The sequence below is a fragment of the Budorcas taxicolor genome, chromosome 10 (assembly GCF_023091745.1).
Source record: "Budorcas taxicolor isolate Tak-1 chromosome 10, Takin1.1, whole genome shotgun sequence".
Classification (NCBI taxonomy): Eukaryota; Metazoa; Chordata; class Mammalia; order Artiodactyla; family Bovidae; genus Budorcas; species Budorcas taxicolor.
This window is the reverse complement of record NC_068919.1, coordinates 15,161,502-15,180,871: the sequence shown is the minus strand read 5'-3', so window position 1 is coordinate 15,180,871 and position 19,370 is coordinate 15,161,502. Positions and strand designations below refer to the sequence as shown.

General features: G+C 37.1%; 1 protein-coding gene across 2 annotated transcripts in view; it reads right to left on the bottom strand.

Annotated features, from left to right (window-relative positions):
* Positions 1-4,957: 4,957 nt before the first annotated feature.
* Positions 4,958-19,370, bottom strand: part of PIAS1 (protein inhibitor of activated STAT 1) — a 125,143-nt gene continuing 110,730 nt past the window's right edge. The window contains exons 9-14 of one of the 2 annotated variants that reach the window (XM_052646143.1): positions 15,812-15,972; positions 13,983-14,113; positions 13,072-13,252; positions 7,966-8,108; positions 5,951-5,988; positions 4,958-5,330 (exon numbers count right to left, since the gene is read on the bottom strand). In XM_052646143.1, the coding sequence (XP_052502103.1) occupies positions 5,037-5,330; positions 5,951-5,988; positions 7,966-8,108; positions 13,072-13,252; positions 13,983-14,113; positions 15,812-15,972 (948 nt within the window). In that variant the 3' untranslated portion in view covers positions 4,958-5,036. The remainder of the gene's footprint in view (positions 5,331-5,950; positions 5,989-7,965; positions 8,109-13,071; positions 13,253-13,982; positions 14,114-15,811; positions 15,973-19,370) is intronic. The other variant, XM_052646144.1, reaches the window with a different exon arrangement.

The following is a 19,370-nucleotide window of genomic DNA, read 5'->3' as shown; positions in this document are numbered from 1 at the left end:
TGTGTCTCTGGGGAGGTTTACACAGGACACAAGTTTGAGGGCGAGGCACAAGGGAAACTTCAGGGGACAAAGCAGTCACAGTCAGTGTAACTATCTCAGTAAGGATGTGTGGCTTCAGACCAAATGGAGGTCTTGAGAGAGAGTCACTTTTGTTTTCCCAACAGTGTAACTGCCCATTAAGTGATCAGGAATGCCTAGGAGCTGGAGAGGTTTATGTGGGGGCAGGCAGTTATGTGCCCCCCACCCACCCACCCTAAACACCAAGTAGGTGAACTTGTGATTGTCTAGCTGGGGATCTCAGGCTCATACAGTACAAGGGCAGATTCAGGTTTTGTGAGATCTGAGGGTTATACGATTCGGCAGCCTTCCAGAATAATACAAGAGAAGTACAGAATTACTAAGGGCTGCTCCCAGGACCCTGGAAGAGGCCAGAGCAAGTGAGGGGCTCTTGTGCTTAAACTTCATTACCTTCATGGTAAATTCATCTGAGGCTGGTTAGATGCTGGCACACCATGGAGAACTGCTATAATTCACTTTCAGGCAAGGCTCAAGGGTCAAGCTCCACATCAACTGTTAACCCCTCATGGACATGAGGGAGTTAGTCTTGCATAGCCAACCTGAAATGCCAAGGATTAGACAGTAGATACCTGGGATTTAGATGGACAGGAAAAGGAAGTTCTGGGCTATAACAGTAAATGAGGGTCTAGTCCCTCAAAGCTTGGCCTTTATACGCTACTGGGTGGTACTCATATGGCTTCCAGGCAAGTTTTATGAATCTCATTTGTCTAACAGGAATCTGAAGTATAACTTGCCAAAGACACCTAAGTGTTATGTACTGGCCATTAGAACCTGGGGCTCATGTCCACTGACTCTGTGTTCTAAGGGTGTTCAGTGGGTAGGATACCAAGATCCTGGGATGCGTTCTAATTTAAAAATATACCCCAGATAAGGCTCTGACAAGGACCCCATGCCTGGGTTTCATGCTCATTCCTGACATTGGTTTACCTAGTGCCTAGTATGGTTTGCAAAAAGGCCACAGTGCTCTTAACAGTCAAATTGCAAATTAATTAAACAGATTTAAAACTAAACCAATGCTGTGGTTCACTACAAAGCTAGCCACATTTCAGTAAGAAAGGGGGGGAATGACAGCTGTATATTCATGACTTACCTCAAAGCATGTTGCAAGAGAATAAACTACTTGTCATGCTTTGAAATCTCTGCATCAAAGGGGCTCTGGAAGCACAAAGCATTGTCACTTTTTCTCACAGGGACTGTCCCCTTGTATACCCAGCAGTGTACTTTACAGAAGACAAATTAACTGAAGGTTTTTCTTTTATTACATCTAAAGAGCTCTACATAAACAGGTAACATTCAATAGGTAAACAATTTTTTTTTTCCAATGCATGTAATAAATATTTTCACTTGGTACTTTTATACAAACTGACATTGGTCTACTATACATTTTTAAAAGCCATTTTACTGGTTTGGCATGCGGTATGGAAATTCTAAGAGAGAAAGTTTTAAGGCAATGAATCACAGATTTAAGTTCATGGAATTTATGGTAACTTTTATATCTGTTTATATACATTTTTCCCCTTTGTTAATTAAACAGTTAACAGCAGCACACTCTGGAACCACCAGCTAGTCTCCCTCCCTCTTTCTGAAATCTAAGCTTTGTGTTTTCTTTTAATTAAAAAAACAGAATCCAACATGTATTGAAAAAACAAAATTCTTACTAACATCTTTCTAAAATAATTTCAAATGTGCTTTAAAGTCCTAAAGATCTTGAAGTGTTTTATGTGTTTAAAATTGTTTAAAAACAATGTTCTTTCTACAATTAGTAATTTAAAATTGGGATATATTTCCATTCAGTTTCAGACATTTGACTCAAAGAAATATCTGCCAAGAAATCACATTTCTCAGAAGCTTAAGTATATCTTTTCTAAGTCAGTAATAGAGAATTGTGATAATGTCTAAATTAACAGTAGAAAAATTTTAATGCTCAAAATAAATTAGTCAACCAAGCGTGGCATGGTTAAGGTCCAGATAGTTTTAAAAACGTGTTCAGTAATGCCCACAAAGTAATTAAAAGCCACTTCAACCCTGCTAGTCAAACAGCTATTATACTAAAGGTATGTGTGCGTATACACACACACCCACCCACAGTTCTGTACAGAAACACAAACATATGCACACCTATTATGAGTGACCAAGGCAAGGGGGATGGTGGTAACTCGACTAAAGATTCTGAGAATCGTCATTTGTCCACAGACAGCATGTCAGTGTTAGCACTATGCCAGGGTAGGGGGTCGGGGGCGGGGCGCGTGGTAGTGATAGTTGGCTAGGGAAAAAAGAAACAACTGTGCTTTAAAAAAAACAAAACTTAGAAGATAAAGATGCAGTGCATTACTCCACTGATAATTACTATGGATCATAAAAGTCTGATTGATTAACATCGGCCATGAGACCAACAGAGTAATAGCTACTACTACTGCAACATTTGAGAAAGTTAACAACTGAAGGGAACAAACTGCTTAGAGTGGAATGAACTAAAATAAAAAGACAACTGAACGGTTAGTTGCTCCTGTGGAGATGACCAAAGCTACTAGACAGACATTTATTTCTCCCTGTTACCTGTTCTTCCCTTAGATTGGTATAACGCAAGACACTGAGGGAAAATAACTCTCTCCAAAACTGGGCTGAAGAAAGTAGAGGGATGGGTTTTCAACTGGATCATTCAAACAGTTCGTAATTCAGCATCATACACAAAGTTATTGATCAGAATTCTGAGACCACTAACAACGACAAAAAAAGAAAAAAACAAAACTATTCATTTTATCTTAGGTAGCTGAATTAATAGAAACATTTCCTATTACAATGTGAAATAAGAAGCAACTCCCTACAATTTAAGTAATTTCTATCCCAATCTGAATTAGACACAAATTATAATACTATTAGATATTAGCCTAAGTTAACATGGCAATGAGAGTTCTAAAGTGTTTACTCACCATAACACCAGATTCGTTTAAAAACTTAACTATTTCCTGTTTTAACTGACAATGAATTTTTTTTTTATTGCAAGTTGTTTAGTGACTATAACTCAGCCATGTATGTGTGGAATACACATGCGTAGGGAAGACTATATAACTCACTTGTTACTCACACACACTTGTCTATAAATACATATATACACACACACATATACATATCAATACCAACTTGTTTTTCAAAATTCAAGTCAACAATTTGGTGGCAGAGAGATGCTGTAAAAACAGGTATTTTTAGATGCCACACAGTCATGTGAGCCATTAATTTTATCATACAATTGAAGACATAGCCATCTTGAATTCTAACTGGATTAAAGTAGGTCAATTTGTTACCACTGCAAGGTTTAAAATATGACAATTTTATACACAAAGGTGGTCCTTCATCAACTCTGAGAACAACTCTGAGAATATTAACAGTTGTGATATAAAAATCCAGCTTGGAAAACTGGTAATCATTATGCCCCTTCTTTATCTTTTCTGTTAAACCTGCTAAACCTTTCAATCAGATAAAAAATATTTTTGACACCTTCAGATATTACCTGAAGAACGTTAATACCTTCTCTGACGAGGATTTTGGAACACAAGTAGAATCACTTTTTCCTTCCCTCCAACCCTCACTCATTTCCTGAAAAACAGTTTTCAATATATTTACATGTTCCATTATTAGTAAGGATAGATCAGACTGATCCATGAATTCTTAAAAAAATCTGACTTTCCTATGTCATGCTTGTATTTAAAAAGTGAAGAAAAAAAATAAACAAGATTACTAGGCTAAAATTAAGTACAGTTAGAACCAGAGAATGAAAATGGATAAGGATTAAGCCCATTTTGAATTTCAATTATTTATCAGATGATATATTTCTACAGACGGACATGTATGGTGCACTCTATTTTCTGAAAAGAATTTACTTTCAAGGATAACTGACTGTCTGTCTTTCTTTTTTGAGGTGATGTAGCCTTACCTCTGTCAGCTGCACATGATACCCAACAGGGATTTCTATGCTATTTTTACTTCCTACTTTGGTATGACGATCTTACAGGAAAATTTGTTACCCTGTGGCCAAAATAGCAGGTGTTCACAGACTTGGTTTAAATACATAATACTGGCAATCCAAATTTAGAATAAAGAACTAGACTAAGCCTACTCCTTACCCAGACAGCTTTACTCCAATCTCTGAAACATATTCTCAGGGGGCATCTAGCAATTAAGAGAGAATATGTGATGGAGAACATGCAATTGGGACAGTTGATAAAGACGCTCATATGTGAATTCAAGACCTTCAAAGCACTTTGAAAGAAGCAGGCAACTGGTTTATCAACTGAATGCAAACTCGGGAGAAGGAACAGTAATGACAGAGAAATACACACAGACACACACACTGAACACACACACCTACAAGCTATGTCCTGAAAATACACAGGGAATGCAGAGCGACAGATGAGATTTATAACTTAAGGCTGAATAAAATATGCACACAAAGAGAATCCAAGTCTGTCATTTTTAGAAAATGGAAATTAAAACTATCCCCCCCCGCCCCCTCCCCACAACAAAGAAAAGCCCACAATTTAAAACTTCATACATGCAATTCCTTTTCTGTTATTGCAAATAAAATAATGCCATTGAACTAAAATAAAACCAAAACCATAGGACAAACGATGAAAAAAAATCTTCAGAATCCAGAAAAAATGAACCGAAGGTGGTTTGTGGGTACTTTTTTTTTTTCTTTTCTTTCCTTTTTTTTTGTTTTTTTTTTTTTTACAAGTGTTTTTTTTCAGACAGGCAGTCTTAGATTTATATACAAAAGTAAAACTGAAAATATAGTTTTGTTCTCTGTACATTTCTTTTAATTTTTTCCCTAAAAAAAGGAAAAAAAAACACGCTTGTGTACTTTTCTAAACAGAATAAGGTAAAACATAGCACAAAGTTCTCTTCTTTCTGCCAAGTTCCTTTAATCTGGGGTGGGGATGGGAGCAGCAGGGGCGTGGGGATCAGTCCAATGAAATAATGTCTGGTATGATGCCAAAGATGGCTGCTGTGTCCGTGCTGCTCCTATTTGCGACAGTGTGGCCATGGCTCTCCCTTAGGCTGTTGGAGGATACAAGGCTGCTGTTACTGCCACTACTGCTTCCGTTGGTGGTTGGCAGAGAAGTACTGCCTCCTGCACTTAACTGATCGAGAAACATCTGTGAGGAGGCATACGGAAAAAACCGAGACGAGTGTAAGAGGTCTTGATCATCTGAAACTGCTGCTGCTGCAGCAGCAAGGAGGGAGGTGTTATAATGCTAGGGAGGAGGAAAAAAAGACAGAAAATAAAGTTAATTATTGTCATAAATTAATAAACTCTCTTCTCTCAGCAGAACAAAGTCCTAAATTTAACATATTCTAAGCACCTGGTGTTTCTGAAATATTCAGTAAAACATTTTGCAAAATCAAATGGTGTTATATAATGATCACATCATTGACCTTTTTTATTTTAATTTTTATTAGCACATCACTGAGGCATTTTTGTATCTGAAACTGGGGACGGGGATCAAAATATTGGTTTTTGTTTTAATCTGTACTGCACGCAATTCTCATAATGCTATTCTTGAAGAGGCATATGCAGGAAAGAGGACAGACTACGTCCCCTCCTGGAGATATCTGGCTAAGAAATTTGTCATTCAATATGACCCACTGCCCTGTTTCTTTATAAAAAGTACTGGGAAACAGACACTTTACTTAATATATTCAGGCACAGTTGAAAGAAAGGGACTTTTATTTAAATTTTTAAAACCTTAAGAATAATGAGTATAACAACTCTGAATTTTCTAAGGGAATTTATGTTCTTTCTCTTAGCTACATATTATACTTTTAAGCATTTTAATGTAGAATTAAAAGAACAATTTTTTTTCATATAACATACCTGATTGTCTCCTGATAAGAAAGGAAAGAAATCTATCCCTGCAGAAGAAAAAATTATTTTAGTTGGTGGGGGGGAAAAAAAAGAGCCTCCCAAATGCCCCAACACTACAAAAATAAAGACAATATCTTAAAAGCGAATTCTAAATTCATTTAGCATTTTATTTAAACATGAAGAGTTGAGCTGAATATTTTAGATCTCTCCCATCTCTAGATTATAAAGCCTGGAGTCCAAGTTTCAGCAATGGTGTGCACTCCCAGTGGCGCCATCTACAGGACTTGGGCCACTGCTGCCCCATTCAGATCCAAACACCAACCCCTTAAACTGACTGAGCACTTTGCACCAAACGCTCTCACTGGCTCCCATGAAGTTACCTTTCAATCTAACCTACTCCACACAAGGACCTCACGAGGTATGCAATTCTATTCGGTCTCATTTTGCGGATGAGAAAGTTTGAAGTTAAAAGACGTTAAGCAAGTTGGAAGACAGATTGGCTTCCTCAAATTCCTTCACTTCCCACTGTCTGTACTGGATTCTAACTCAGAGACTAGTGACACAAGAGGGGAAGAGACCCGAGGGAGTGTCTCGCTGGCGTGGAGGACCAGCTCTCATCCCTGGCTGCAGGGAAGTCACTGTAAGCTGGCCCCTTCCAATTCACATTCTTGTCCACATTGCCCAGTGTGTAATGTGATGAAGAGCAAGTAAACCAATGTGAATAAAATCCCTCAGTATGATATCTAAACTTGAAGAAAAGTACAACACACAGATGTAGATAAAAATATGACAATACAAATACTTTAGGGATACCTCCAAAGTATGGCAGGTATCCCACTCCATTATTCTTGCTTGGAAAATCCCATGGACAGAGGAGCCTGGCAGGCTATAGTCCATGGGGTCACAAGAGTCAGACCTGACTTAGTGACTAAACTACCACCACTACCACTATCTACACTAGAACAGATTATACCATAAGGATCTGAAAATGTATAGAACTTTGGTTCTTGACAGTGAGTTTGGCAATGGGCAGTGAGAAACAGGGTTACACTGACTAACAGAGTAGCTACTAACCACCTAATGTGGCTATTTAATTTACTAAGATTAAATAAAATGAAAAACTCAGTTCTTTAGTCACACTAGCCACATTTAAATGCTCAGTAACCACATGTAGCTCAGCAGCTACTGTACTGGCCAGATTACATTCCCCTAGTTGCAGAAAGTTCTACTGCACAGAGCTGAAACACGGTTTTCACAACATTCACTAAGAATTCACTCAAATATCTCAGCTCCCAAGAATCCTTGCCAGTGACCCTGAATTTTACTGTAGAGAAGGGATGGAGAGAAACTTCCACTCTGTGTTTTTGTATTATATTTTCTACAATGAGAAAATATGGCTTTCTGTAATTTAAAAAATGTTCTTAGATTATATGGCTAATATACAAAATTATTAAATTGCAAAGATACATGACAACAGTAATTTTTGACAATATAAATGACTATTATGAACTCAAAATACATTGTAGAAATGATTATAATGACATTTCAAATTACTTTCAAAAAGAAGAAACTGGGTTCACCAGAACAAAAATTAAAACTTTCCAATGTTTCAATTCTGCATTGTCTAAAAGATAACACATCATAGCTACCCACAATGTGTGCTGCCTTATAACCAGATTCAGGGAACAAAAATAATTTTCATTAATATAAAAATTCAAAGCAACATAAGCAACATCCTGGAAACCATTCAAAAGCCAATTGCCGACTACTTTGAAGTACAAAAAACCCAGAGATCATTTCTTTATTTTTACCACTGGTAGTGAAACACTGGCTATTGATGAAGGTACTAATAGGAAACAGAGTCTGTATTTATTTACGTCTGGAGTATACATTTCTCCCACCTTCCTAGATTCCAACCTCCTCTATCCCTGATCTTTCAATCTTTCTTAAACTTATCCAGAAGAAGACTATATAGATCAAAGGCATTTATAATGCTACATGGCAACACAGAATGGGTAACTCACCTTGTAAGTCATAAGGCATGGGTGTCATGTGGAAAGGATGTCTGTAGTCTTGGATGAGGGATGTGTTAATATAGCTTGTGTCTACAGCAGGGAGGCTTGGGGTACGGGACACTGGAGATGCTTGATGTGGAAGACTCAGTATGCTAGAAGAAAAAAAGGTTTGCAAAATTTTCATGAGTCAGTTGAACTTAAGTTTAATAAAAGGGCAGAATTTCACAATGAGTCCCAGTTTTTGTGCTGAAAATAAAAACAAAAGCAAAACAATATATAATTTAGACTACCATGATTATTAAGAAATAATTTGTATACTTAATAGCAGCTTTCAGAGGCTATAAGGAAAAGAGATGGATGCAATGGTATCCAACATTCATAAATCACATGTTGTCTTCGGAACACCATCTACACTCTTAGAATGCAGGCCGAAGGCATAGTTGAGCCACTTCAATGAAATCTAAGTGAAAAGTATAGCAGACAAAATTCTAAAACCTTTAAAAAATAAGTACTAGGGTGTTGGCAAGTAAAAGAATAGGTAAATCCTCGCAAAGAAAACACATCTAACAAGACTAGGGGAATGAAGCAATCTGAGCAGTGAAGAGTTAACAGCTGGCCCTCAGACTTGTAAGATTTATGAGAATAAAAACTAGGTACTGTTTATCTTGGAATACCTAATGCCCAGCACAGTCACGAGGAATGCTGTTTGCTTAAAAGGTCTGCTGAATGAATGAAGGCAGCAAGACAAGGAGTAGAGATCCTCCAAAATGAACAGGTGATGGAGCATTTTTAAAGGGAGGACAGTAGAAATGGAAAAAGAAAAAAGAACAAAGAGGGATTCGGGGAGAATAGAGGGAAATGTTTAAGTAGCTGAGTAGTTAAGTACTTTTTTCTTTACCAAAAATTAATGAAAAGCAAAAAGGGGGATGTAATAAAGGAAAAAGAAAAGGGAGAATTAAAATGATTTTGACAAGAAAAAGGATTCTCATAGTCCTGTGTGAAATCATAAGGGCCATATGCTATCCCAAACATATAAGGGGCCATCAGATATGTTATAGAAAACAGAGACACAGACAGAGGCTGTCTTTTGCATTTAAAAGTTCATGTAAAGTGCTGGGGGTATGGAGATGCAATTTCAACGGTAGAGAATATCTCTAACGATGCCAAGCAAGGCTGGATTTCCAGGAACAGCGTTCTAATTATGATGCGCTACCTTGTTTTTATGAATGGGATATGAAGTATAAAACATACTCTCATCCATCTCACAAAATTGTTTTGTCTAATGGAAACTTAATTAAACTTCTTACATCTACAGAAAGTACCATTTTCCATTAGCTATTTCCTCTGACAATACTCAAGGGATTATAAAGGATTACAAGAGAGACAAAAGCAGTTGAAACGCTAGTCTTTGAAAAACATCTTGGTATACCAAAGAGCAAAGGAAATTTCTGGAGGAATACTAAACACTCAGTGGCTGAAGACGGCAAAATATTTTACATTTACTAATGTTTGCCTCTTTCTACTTCCTGGCTGGCTCTTTTTCTTCCAATTTTGTGACTGTATTCTAAAATGATTTCCACCTTCACACTGCACAATAACATATCCAATATGCTGGGTTTAGGTTTCTATTTATAGGCTAGTCATTACTGAAAAATGGGCACTGGTATTGAATATGGTGTTATCCTACTAAAAAAAAAATCATAAGCTTTCAGGTACCTTGTTTTTAAATCTGAAAATTGAGAAAGGTTTGGCATTTGCAAATACTCTATCTGGGTTCAATTAGTCACTGGGAAGCTCAAGAAGTAGTTAATGCATCTAATGTAATTTCCCAAACATAATAAACAAGCTATTTTTGGAGAAACAGCACAGCAAATATTCAAAGAAGAAATATTAGATTTCTAAACACTCAAAAAACATTTCCTTTAAGGAAAAATGTTTACCTATATATGACTACTATCAATATCCTTAAGAGTAGAACTTCTGTATATATAATGATGCACTTAGTCCATGAAATATTTATACATCCAGATTTATGGAATAAATTTCAATAGTGCTAAAATGGCATTTAAAGTAATAAAATAATAACGTGTTTTTGGTCATACTGGAGGGCTATGGTCCACGCAGTCTCAAAGAGTCGGGTATGACTAAGCAACTAAGCACATGTTAAATGTAATATAGTCACACCATTTAAAAATATGTATTTAAGAATAAATTAGCCCACTAGGCTCCTCTGTCCATGGAATTCTCCAGGCAAGAATACTGGAGTAAGCTGCCATTCCCTTCTCCAGGGGATCTTCCTGATAGAGGGACTGAACCCTGGTCTCCTGCACTGTAGGCATCTGAGCCACCAGGGAAGCCCCGTAAGTATATATATTAAATATAAAATCTAAACTAAAATCTTAGAAATCAAAATTCGATATTTGTTCTAACTATGCTGCTTTTGATAATCTGACTCCCCACAACACCCCCAGATTTTAAAAAGAAGCTGGTGTAATAACAAGGTCAGGCTTGTTGGCTAACAGCTGTCAAGGTAGGCTGCATCAATGGCGAATGTTTACAAAGTAGAATATAAAGTAGAATTAGTGTTTAAATACCCATTTCATTTAGAATAATGATACTGCTTTTAATATCTTTATTCCCACCAGTATGACGAGATAAGCTACTCTATAGAGTGAAACATCTACCTGTGTAACATGTTTAGTTGTGTTATAAAGATTCCTGAAATAGCCAAAGTCCTTTAACAAGAGAGGAGCTACATTTATCACAACTGTACTCTTTTAATGTTGAAATTTCAACTTTCCTGTAACTACAAATATACTCAAATAGAAGATCTTTTCATTTCATGAAACAATATCAAGCCTGAAAATAATCTGACTGCAAGCATCAAAGTACCTGTTCTTGGTCTGGTGTTAACTTTCCCTCTTAAACCTTGAAATCTGTATCAATGCTTTCTGCAGACTTTTCTCCTCTCACTTAAATTCTTCCTTCAGGCACTAGCGTGTTGGAATATTTTCTATATAGCTCCTATTCAATTACATCAGGCCACATAACTCTCCTGATATATACCTAAAAGGGGTCACATCTATTTCTAGATTTACCTTTTGTGTGCTACAACTGTGCCTCAGCAACACAAGACGTCCTTTGCTGAGAATCTCCGAAGTGTCTCAAGAGACCAACAGTCTGTTTAAGAGTATGGCTATAGAGTCCGCTACTTATTTTACCATCCTCTTCAAAATGTTAAACTCTTTAAGGGTGGGACTGTACTAACTCACTGTATCACCACTTATGTTTAGCACAGGGTGTTTTACATAACGCAGATAACAACGTTTCATGAAGTGAACTGAGGCATAACCAAGGTACATTATTATTGACGTGAGACTAATGGGAAGTATGGGAAATGAGCCTGCAAAATAGAAAGCACTGTGTACTGCAGCATAAGTCTTGGGCCACTTTCATTGCCAGCCTTGCACATCCTGAGGCAGGTTTAAAGCATTCACCTGGCACTTCTCTGCTTTTTGCTTAACACACTCAACTTAGGGTTAATTTCACAGCATACACTTTCTAGTTTGAGTAAATATTTAAAATCCTATGACCAGCATTAGGATCGCCTGAGAACTCATTAGGGCTCAGACGGTAAAAAAAAATCTGCCTGCAATGCAGGAGACCCAAGATCAATCCCAAACATTTTCTGTTCCTATTCCTGAATCAGACATGGAGGTACAGGAGAACAATGTGTTTTAATAAGCCCTTCAGGTGATTCCGATGCATATTCAAGTTTGAGAAACACTGTACTAGAACCATCTTTTGGTATGATGAATATCATATCCAAGTGACCCCTTTAATGCATTATTCCAGCTCCTTAAGAAAAGCAAGAGTTCCAGAAAAACATCCATTTCTGCTTTATTGACTATGCCAAAGCCTTTGACTGTGTGGATCACAGTAAACTGTGGAAAATTCTGAGAGAGATGGGAATACCAGACCACCTGACCTGCCTCTTGAGAAACCTATATGCAGGTCAGGAAGCAACACTTAGAACTGGACATGGAACAACAGACTGGTTCCAAATAGGAAAAGGAGTATGTCAAGGCTGTATATTGTTGCTCTACTTATTTAGCTTATATGCAGAGTACATCATGAGAAACGCTGGGCTGGAGGAAGCACAAGCTGCAATTAAGATTGCCGGGAGAAATATCAATAACCTCAGATATGCAGATGACACCACCCTTATGGCAGAAAGTGAAGAAAAACTAAAGAGCCTCTTGATGAAAGTGAAAGAGGAGAGTGAAAAAGTTGGCTTAAAGCTCAACATTCAGAAAACTAAGATCATGGCATCTGGTCCCATCACTTCATGGGAAATAGATGGGCAAACAGTGGAAACAGTGGCTATTTTTTTGGGCTCCAAAATCACTGCAGATGGTGACTGCAGCCATGAAATTAAAAGACACTCCTTGGAAGGAAAGTTATGACCAACCTAGACAGCATATTAAAAAACAGAGACATTACTTTGTCAACAAAAGTCCATCTAGTCAAGGCTATGGTTTTTCCAGTGGTCACGTATGGATGTGAGAGTTGGACTGTGAAGAAAGCTGAGCGCGGAAGAATTGATGCTTTTGAACGGTGGTGTTGGAGAAGTTGAGAGTCCCCTGGACTGCAAGGAGATCCAACCAGTCCATCCTAAAGGAGATCAGTCCTGGGTCTTCATTGGTAGGACTGATGTTGAGGCTAAAACTCCAATATTTTGGCCACCTGATGCAAAGAGCTGACTCATTGGAAAAGACCCCGATGCTGGGAAAGATTGAGGGCAGGAGAAGGGGATGACAGAGGATGAGATGGTTAGATGGCATCACTGACTCAATGGACATGGGTCTGAGTGGAATCCGGGAGTTGGTGATGGACAGGGAGGCCTGGCGTGCTGCAGTTCATGGGGTCACAAAGAGTCAGACACGACTTAGCAATTGAACTGAACTGAAGAAATAAATACACTGAGAACAATCCAACTCATTCTCTGTACTGTTTACAATCGTGCATAACCATTTTATTTGGCAGATCTTTTAATCCTATTTTCAAAATTAACTGTCACAATGACTTTTTTTATAAAAAGATCTCAGCACTTACCCTTTATTATTTAGTGGCGATGTTGGAGATAGGGAAGGACAGGTTCTCTTGGCAGATGGCTCTTCCTCTTCTTCATCTGATGAACTGTCTATAGTTAGATCAATCACCTCTACTTTCTTACTTTTATTTGAGGACTGGTGATGAGAAGCCACTTGGTGCTCTAATGTGGAGCTTAAGCATCCTAGGAGGGAATAATTGAAACACAAGGCAAAAAAAAGGCCTGTGATATCTCTTATTTTTTCCTCAGCCTATGGATCAGTCTATCAGGTATAGTTTAGACTTTACCAGTTATATTGCTGGGGCCTAAGAAGAAAAAAGCAATAGTGGCTCTGTTCCTCTAAGCTCAAGACTCCTAGTATAGATTGTCAAGGATTTTTTTTTTTTAAACAATTCTGAGTTAGAAGAATCAAAATGTTACATCCGCCTCACAATAAAAACAGGCTGAGAGCAAATTCACATATTACACATTTACCTGTACATTACCTGATACACAGAGAAATGTTATGGTAACACTTTCGCTTCCTTACAGCAAAAATATACTAGAAGCTAGAGAAAAATGCAAATGAAAAAAGAACATTCACTAACCTATATCAAGTCTGTTAAAAATTTATTTTTATTTTTTTTGTTAAAAATTTAAAAGGATACCATTTCAAAAGCATGACTTTACAAAAAAAAAGCTTATTAAGTTATGTTACTCTGAAACCTCATACACAAAAATATAAAACCTTGCAAAAGGTGAATTTAAAAAGAGCTTCACTACTTCTGAACATTTAATCAATAATTTAATAAGAGTTATTGTGCTATCCATAAATTACTGAATATTCTTTAAAAAAAGTTGAGTTTTAATATTGAAAACCAGGCTTTAAAAGAGCAAGGAGACTGCACCATCCTTTTGGAAAACTAACACTCACCATCAACTCCATTGTAAGAGGCAGAAACTTCCTGTACTTCCTTTTTTGATCTCATAGGTGCCCAAGAGCCGTCCTCCTTAAACTGTATTTCATCACAATCTGTACAGTACTTTAGGATTTCCATAAACAAGCTATAAAAAACAATTTGTCCTTTGAATATCACATTCTAAATTAAGACCTATTAGAATTACTGTTCAAAAACATTCAGACCTATTTTTTGTACAAGTATATAAATGAGAAAGTACAAGGTATTATTTGTTCTTAAAATCTAGGGCTAAATAGGAAAATAGTTACTTATTATTATGGTAGGTTTATGCAAGAAAATATTACATAACTGAAAAATGAGGTTTCCATAGATTTAAAAAAAATAACATGGGGGGGTGTATGTTCACAGCAAGTGGGAAGAGGACAAAGAAAGAAAACTGTATTTCAAAGACAAAATTCTGTGTGTGAGTGGTATATAAATAGTGGTTATCTCTGAGAGGTAACATGGAAGATATTTATTCTTTTTCTTTAAACTTTTCAACATAATCCAAATTGCCTACAATAAGCACATCTTATTCGATAACTGTAGAAATACATGTAAAAATATGTACTGAAAGATAGAACTCCTTGATAAATACCATGCAGATACTAAAAAACGAGACTTGCCAAAATGTGTAACATGAATGATCAAATTCTTAGGTTATGTTAAACGAAACCAAAGGATAAAAAATACTGATATTGTATAATCACAATTATGGGAAAATAAAAATCAGAAAATAATACATCTTTTTATTTTCCTGCGTTTTCCAATTTTTCTTTAGGAGTGTGGATATTATAATAAGAAAGAAAAATCCCAACTGATGGGGGCATCTAAAGTTATGTAATATACAGAGTTGGTAAAATATTATTCAATTTATTAGTGATCACTGACATCTCTGAAAAATTCAACATAAAACATTTAAGTTACACATTTACTTTCCCTCATATGATTGGTTTGGCATCTTTCAAGCTCTGGGTTACACCTGTATTGCTAAATGTATTCCATTCCTTATGTTATACCTTCTGGCTCCTTTGTTTCCTCAAATACTATAGATAAGATACATTAAGCATTTTGCTAGAGCGCACAGGAAATATCAAGAATATATTTTTTTCTTTTCACAATTTATTTTTGTTCAGAGGGAAAAAGGGAAAAAAAAGGAGGCTAGAGAATAGGAGAAAATTTAAAAAGATATTTGAAGATGTGTGGAAGGACAGATAAAACACTGGAATGTCAGGAAAAAAAGAAATAACTGTTGTGATGCTGTAGATGGAGAAGAAAGACAAAGACAAGTATTTTAGGGGAAACAGAAACAAAGAAAGCTGCTATTCAGTGTGTTGATCACTTTTAGGAGCCCACACAGCAGGGAGTAGACCCATATAGTAAATGAAGCACCAGAAAATCTTCAAAAACAGCCCAACTTTTGGTCAGCTTAGGTGAACCAGAGTTTCACAATTCTTTCATTCTTCCCCTAGAAAGGTCTGCATGTCTAGGGACAGATGGATTCATATTAGGAAAAGATGTAAGCTATACCCTGCTCAGAACCACTGGCCCTTTAAAATGGTAAATGTCAGGAGGCACTGACAGTGAGGCATGTATCTTTAAAACAGGAAGACATAGTTAAGAAGGGAAAATGTTCACAATACTAATTTCTTAGAAAAAATATAATTTCTACAGTCATGAATATCCCACAAATATATAACTCAGAAACCACTATCTATAGAATTTTAATCCCAAACCTGATGGGTAACAAAACTGTAATAGATGGTTACTATGAAGTACAAGGAGAAACTTTAAAGTGACATACCCATCAATAATAAGGTGTTCATATGGGGCCTTCTTATCACAGACAGGACAAACCCAAGTTGGTTTTTTCTCATTCATCTGAATATAAAGAGTTGCATCAAAACACTGCAGATGAGAACATGTAAGGGCCCGACATGGAATTGTCAGCCGCATTTTACCAAGCTTTAAAAGAGGGAGACAAAAGTTAAATATTAGACAACCGTTGTTAAAAGTTTTTCCTGAAACAAACACAATGTGCATGTATTCTGATTTAAAGCATATTGTGTCTACTTTCAACACACTTCCTGTGAAACATCTACAGGTTAAAAATTACTATTATTTCTTTGGATATTAAAATACAGAGACTATGGAAAATCTACAGCAGAGGTTATTTACCCTCAATTCACAGCTTACAGATCCACTTTTAGGGGAAAGGACCATGAATCCCTTGAAATTACACACAAAAATCTTACAAGTGTGTGCATTTTTCCAGAGAATGCTAAGTTCCTTCAGTTGTGTCCGACTCTGTGCGACCCCACAGACGGCAGCCCATCAGGCTCCACTGTCCCTGGGATTCTCCAGGCAAGAACACTGGAGTGGGTTGCCATTTCCTTCTCCAATGCATCAAAGTGAAAAGTGAAAGTGAAGTCGCTCAGTCGTGTCCAACTCTTAGCAACCTCATGGACTGCAGCCTACCAGGCTCCTCCATCCATGGGATTTTCCAGGCAAGAGTACTGGAGTGGGGTGCCATTGCCTTCTCCTTTCCAGAGAATGCTTTTACCAAATTCTTAGGGTAGTCCCGAATCCAGAAAAGAACCACTTTACCAGGTACTGGGAAAGGAAAAATGAATGCCTTACTAAATGCTCAAGATACAATCAACCTGATCTCTGAATGAGAGTAATTCACAGGTCAAAACAGAATAAGCACTCCCGTGTTTGGCATAACTGCCAAATGGCAGCTCTGAGCAAAGCCAGTTGTTCGCACTCTCTTCCCTCACTGGGTACCATCACAGGCAATTCAGCAAACACCTCTGGACCTCTAGCATCTCTGTTATGTTATGAGACTTGCTCTTCTTGCCCTGCAAACAGTGCTTCTGCTGACACAGGTCGAGTCTGTCCTATGAACAATGAGATCTGCTTCATTTGGTCTGAACTGCTAGCTTTGGCCCAAAGCAGAAAAGCTGTCCCAAGACCTGCCCAGGGAGCTACTATATCACCACCTCCTTGCATGGAGGACACTTCATACAGTTCAGCCAGATAACCACTGCAGGGTCCCCAGAGGTCATAGTGCCCATATAGTATAGAAGTCACCTACTTTCAATTACCGTATTTTTTTTCACTAAACATTAGGAAAAGATTTTCACACATACTTGCGAGCTTGAAAAATATAAAGGTTTGAAAAGTATAAAAGTTAAATAGGAAAAAAAAAAAGATTCTTGGCTTTGAATTTCACGGAAATGTGCAATTTCCTAGTCTACCAAGGAAACTGTCATTTGGGGTCCTAAATTATTGTTCTGGCACCAGTGACTTACTGTGCCTCTAGGAAAGGCACTTAACCCTTGCTGGGCCTCTCTTTCTATCTCTGATAGAACATGTTTCCCCCTTACTTCAACAGGATGTAGTGATGAAGAACAAACAAGGACCCAGAATGTGTCATCACCTTGAGAAAGGAGAAATGCCAGTGTATAGTATCAGAAGTATGAACAGGATACAGAGAAGGATACAGAGAAAACTGACAGTTTCCTCCTCTGTGCTCCCACCTCCACCCTGCATATGATCACGCTATTTACTTATGTGTTTCTCCTCCAAGAAACACATCTGGCTCATCTCTTTATCTTCAGCACTAGGAAATGTACCTGCTACATACACAGCAGGAAGATGGCCCTGTGTACTGATGAGGCTTCAGCTGTGCATGCTGGATAGTTTCTAGGAGGCACCATTCACTTAGGCTGTGAATTTTGGATGTTATTTAGTCTCTCTGAGCCTTAGCTTTATAAAATGGGGATAAAAATAGCATCTATACCATAAGACTGGGGGTCTAAATTATATTCATTGTACAGGGTCTAACACATAGTAAGTACTCAATATATGCCCCCCCATTATTAATTAAAGTACAGAAACACATTTACTTGAAATCACTTTATGAGCTAGTAGGAGACCCACTCAAACCTCAGCCTAGTCAGTCTTCTCTTCTATGCTCACACAGTATTAAACAATTCCGTTACTTCCCTTCTACACTTCTATTTAATTTTTATGATTTGATTTACCTAAGTACCTGATGAAAAGGCATACACATAAACAGAACTAGCTCTCATAACAAAAAAATCACCTATGCCAAGACATACCACATTAATCTAGAAATATTTTCCCAAAACAATCTAGTTGGTGGTGCTAAATTAAATTTTTATGTCTAAAGTTCAGGCCTTAACTTATCTGGGAGGTGCAAATTTCTACTGAGTAGGTATATTTACCACTGCCTTAAAACTAAGTAGAGAGATCCTAGATGAATACAGCGATCACAGACATGGTTCAGGTAATTGCATAACTAGTAGGCTACTTCTGACAGTTTATGAAGACAGTGGATAAGAAGATAAGATACAAAGACTGTTTCAGAATCCAAGCAAAGGCTGTAGAACTTATACTCTGAAAAGCAATTATTCTCCAAAGACCATCATCTCACATACCTTTAGCCCTAAATTCCCAGCTGTCAGTTCATCTTTTCATTGGGAGAGCAACTCTCAAGCCCTTATGATCAGCCACACTGACAAGTTTACCTACAGAATTTTTAAGGAACACTGCTACATGAATGGCACAGGAAGGACATGTATAAACAGGTACAAGAAAGAAGTTCAATTTGAAATGCATTTTATTAGCTGTCACACAAATGTCTTGTTTCAAAGAATTACAGAGTAATTGTTACGTGATAACTCTCATATTCCTGACTTTTAAAAACAATCACTAAATTCTAAATACTTATCTAAGAGTGGACACTGAATTCTCTAACTTCAGAGAGGAAGCTGAGCTTTGAACATTTTCATCTTGTAATTATAAACCCCTTTTCCCTATATGGGATGGGATGGATATTTGCATCATTTGCAAATAAACACTTTGAAAACAACTCCCAAATAAGTTTTCTAAAGCCACTAATCTTATTATAACATAATAGTAATTGAGGATACTGCAAGAAAAAAAGAAATACCCTACTTAGATATAAGTTCAAACCAGCTTATACCAAAAGGACTCTAAAAAACATCAACAATATATGTACTTTTCCCTTGTAAAAAGAAAACAACAGTGTGAAATTGGGACTTTTACAACTTTTTCATCATTATCATAAGTATTTCATGAATAAATCTTCAAAGAGTTTCTTTTTCCTTTTCTTCTATCAACTCCAAGTGATTTGCATTTGAGTTTACAGGTCTAGGGAGTACCTCACAAAGCAGGTTCACAAATATTCTTCCAGTTCTATTTTTAATAAATCAGAACTAAAAAATTCCCAAAGAACAAAAGCATTTTTAATTATTTTCATTGCCTTTAGCTAAACAGCACACAAACAGAAACTCATTTATTTTGAGCTGTGT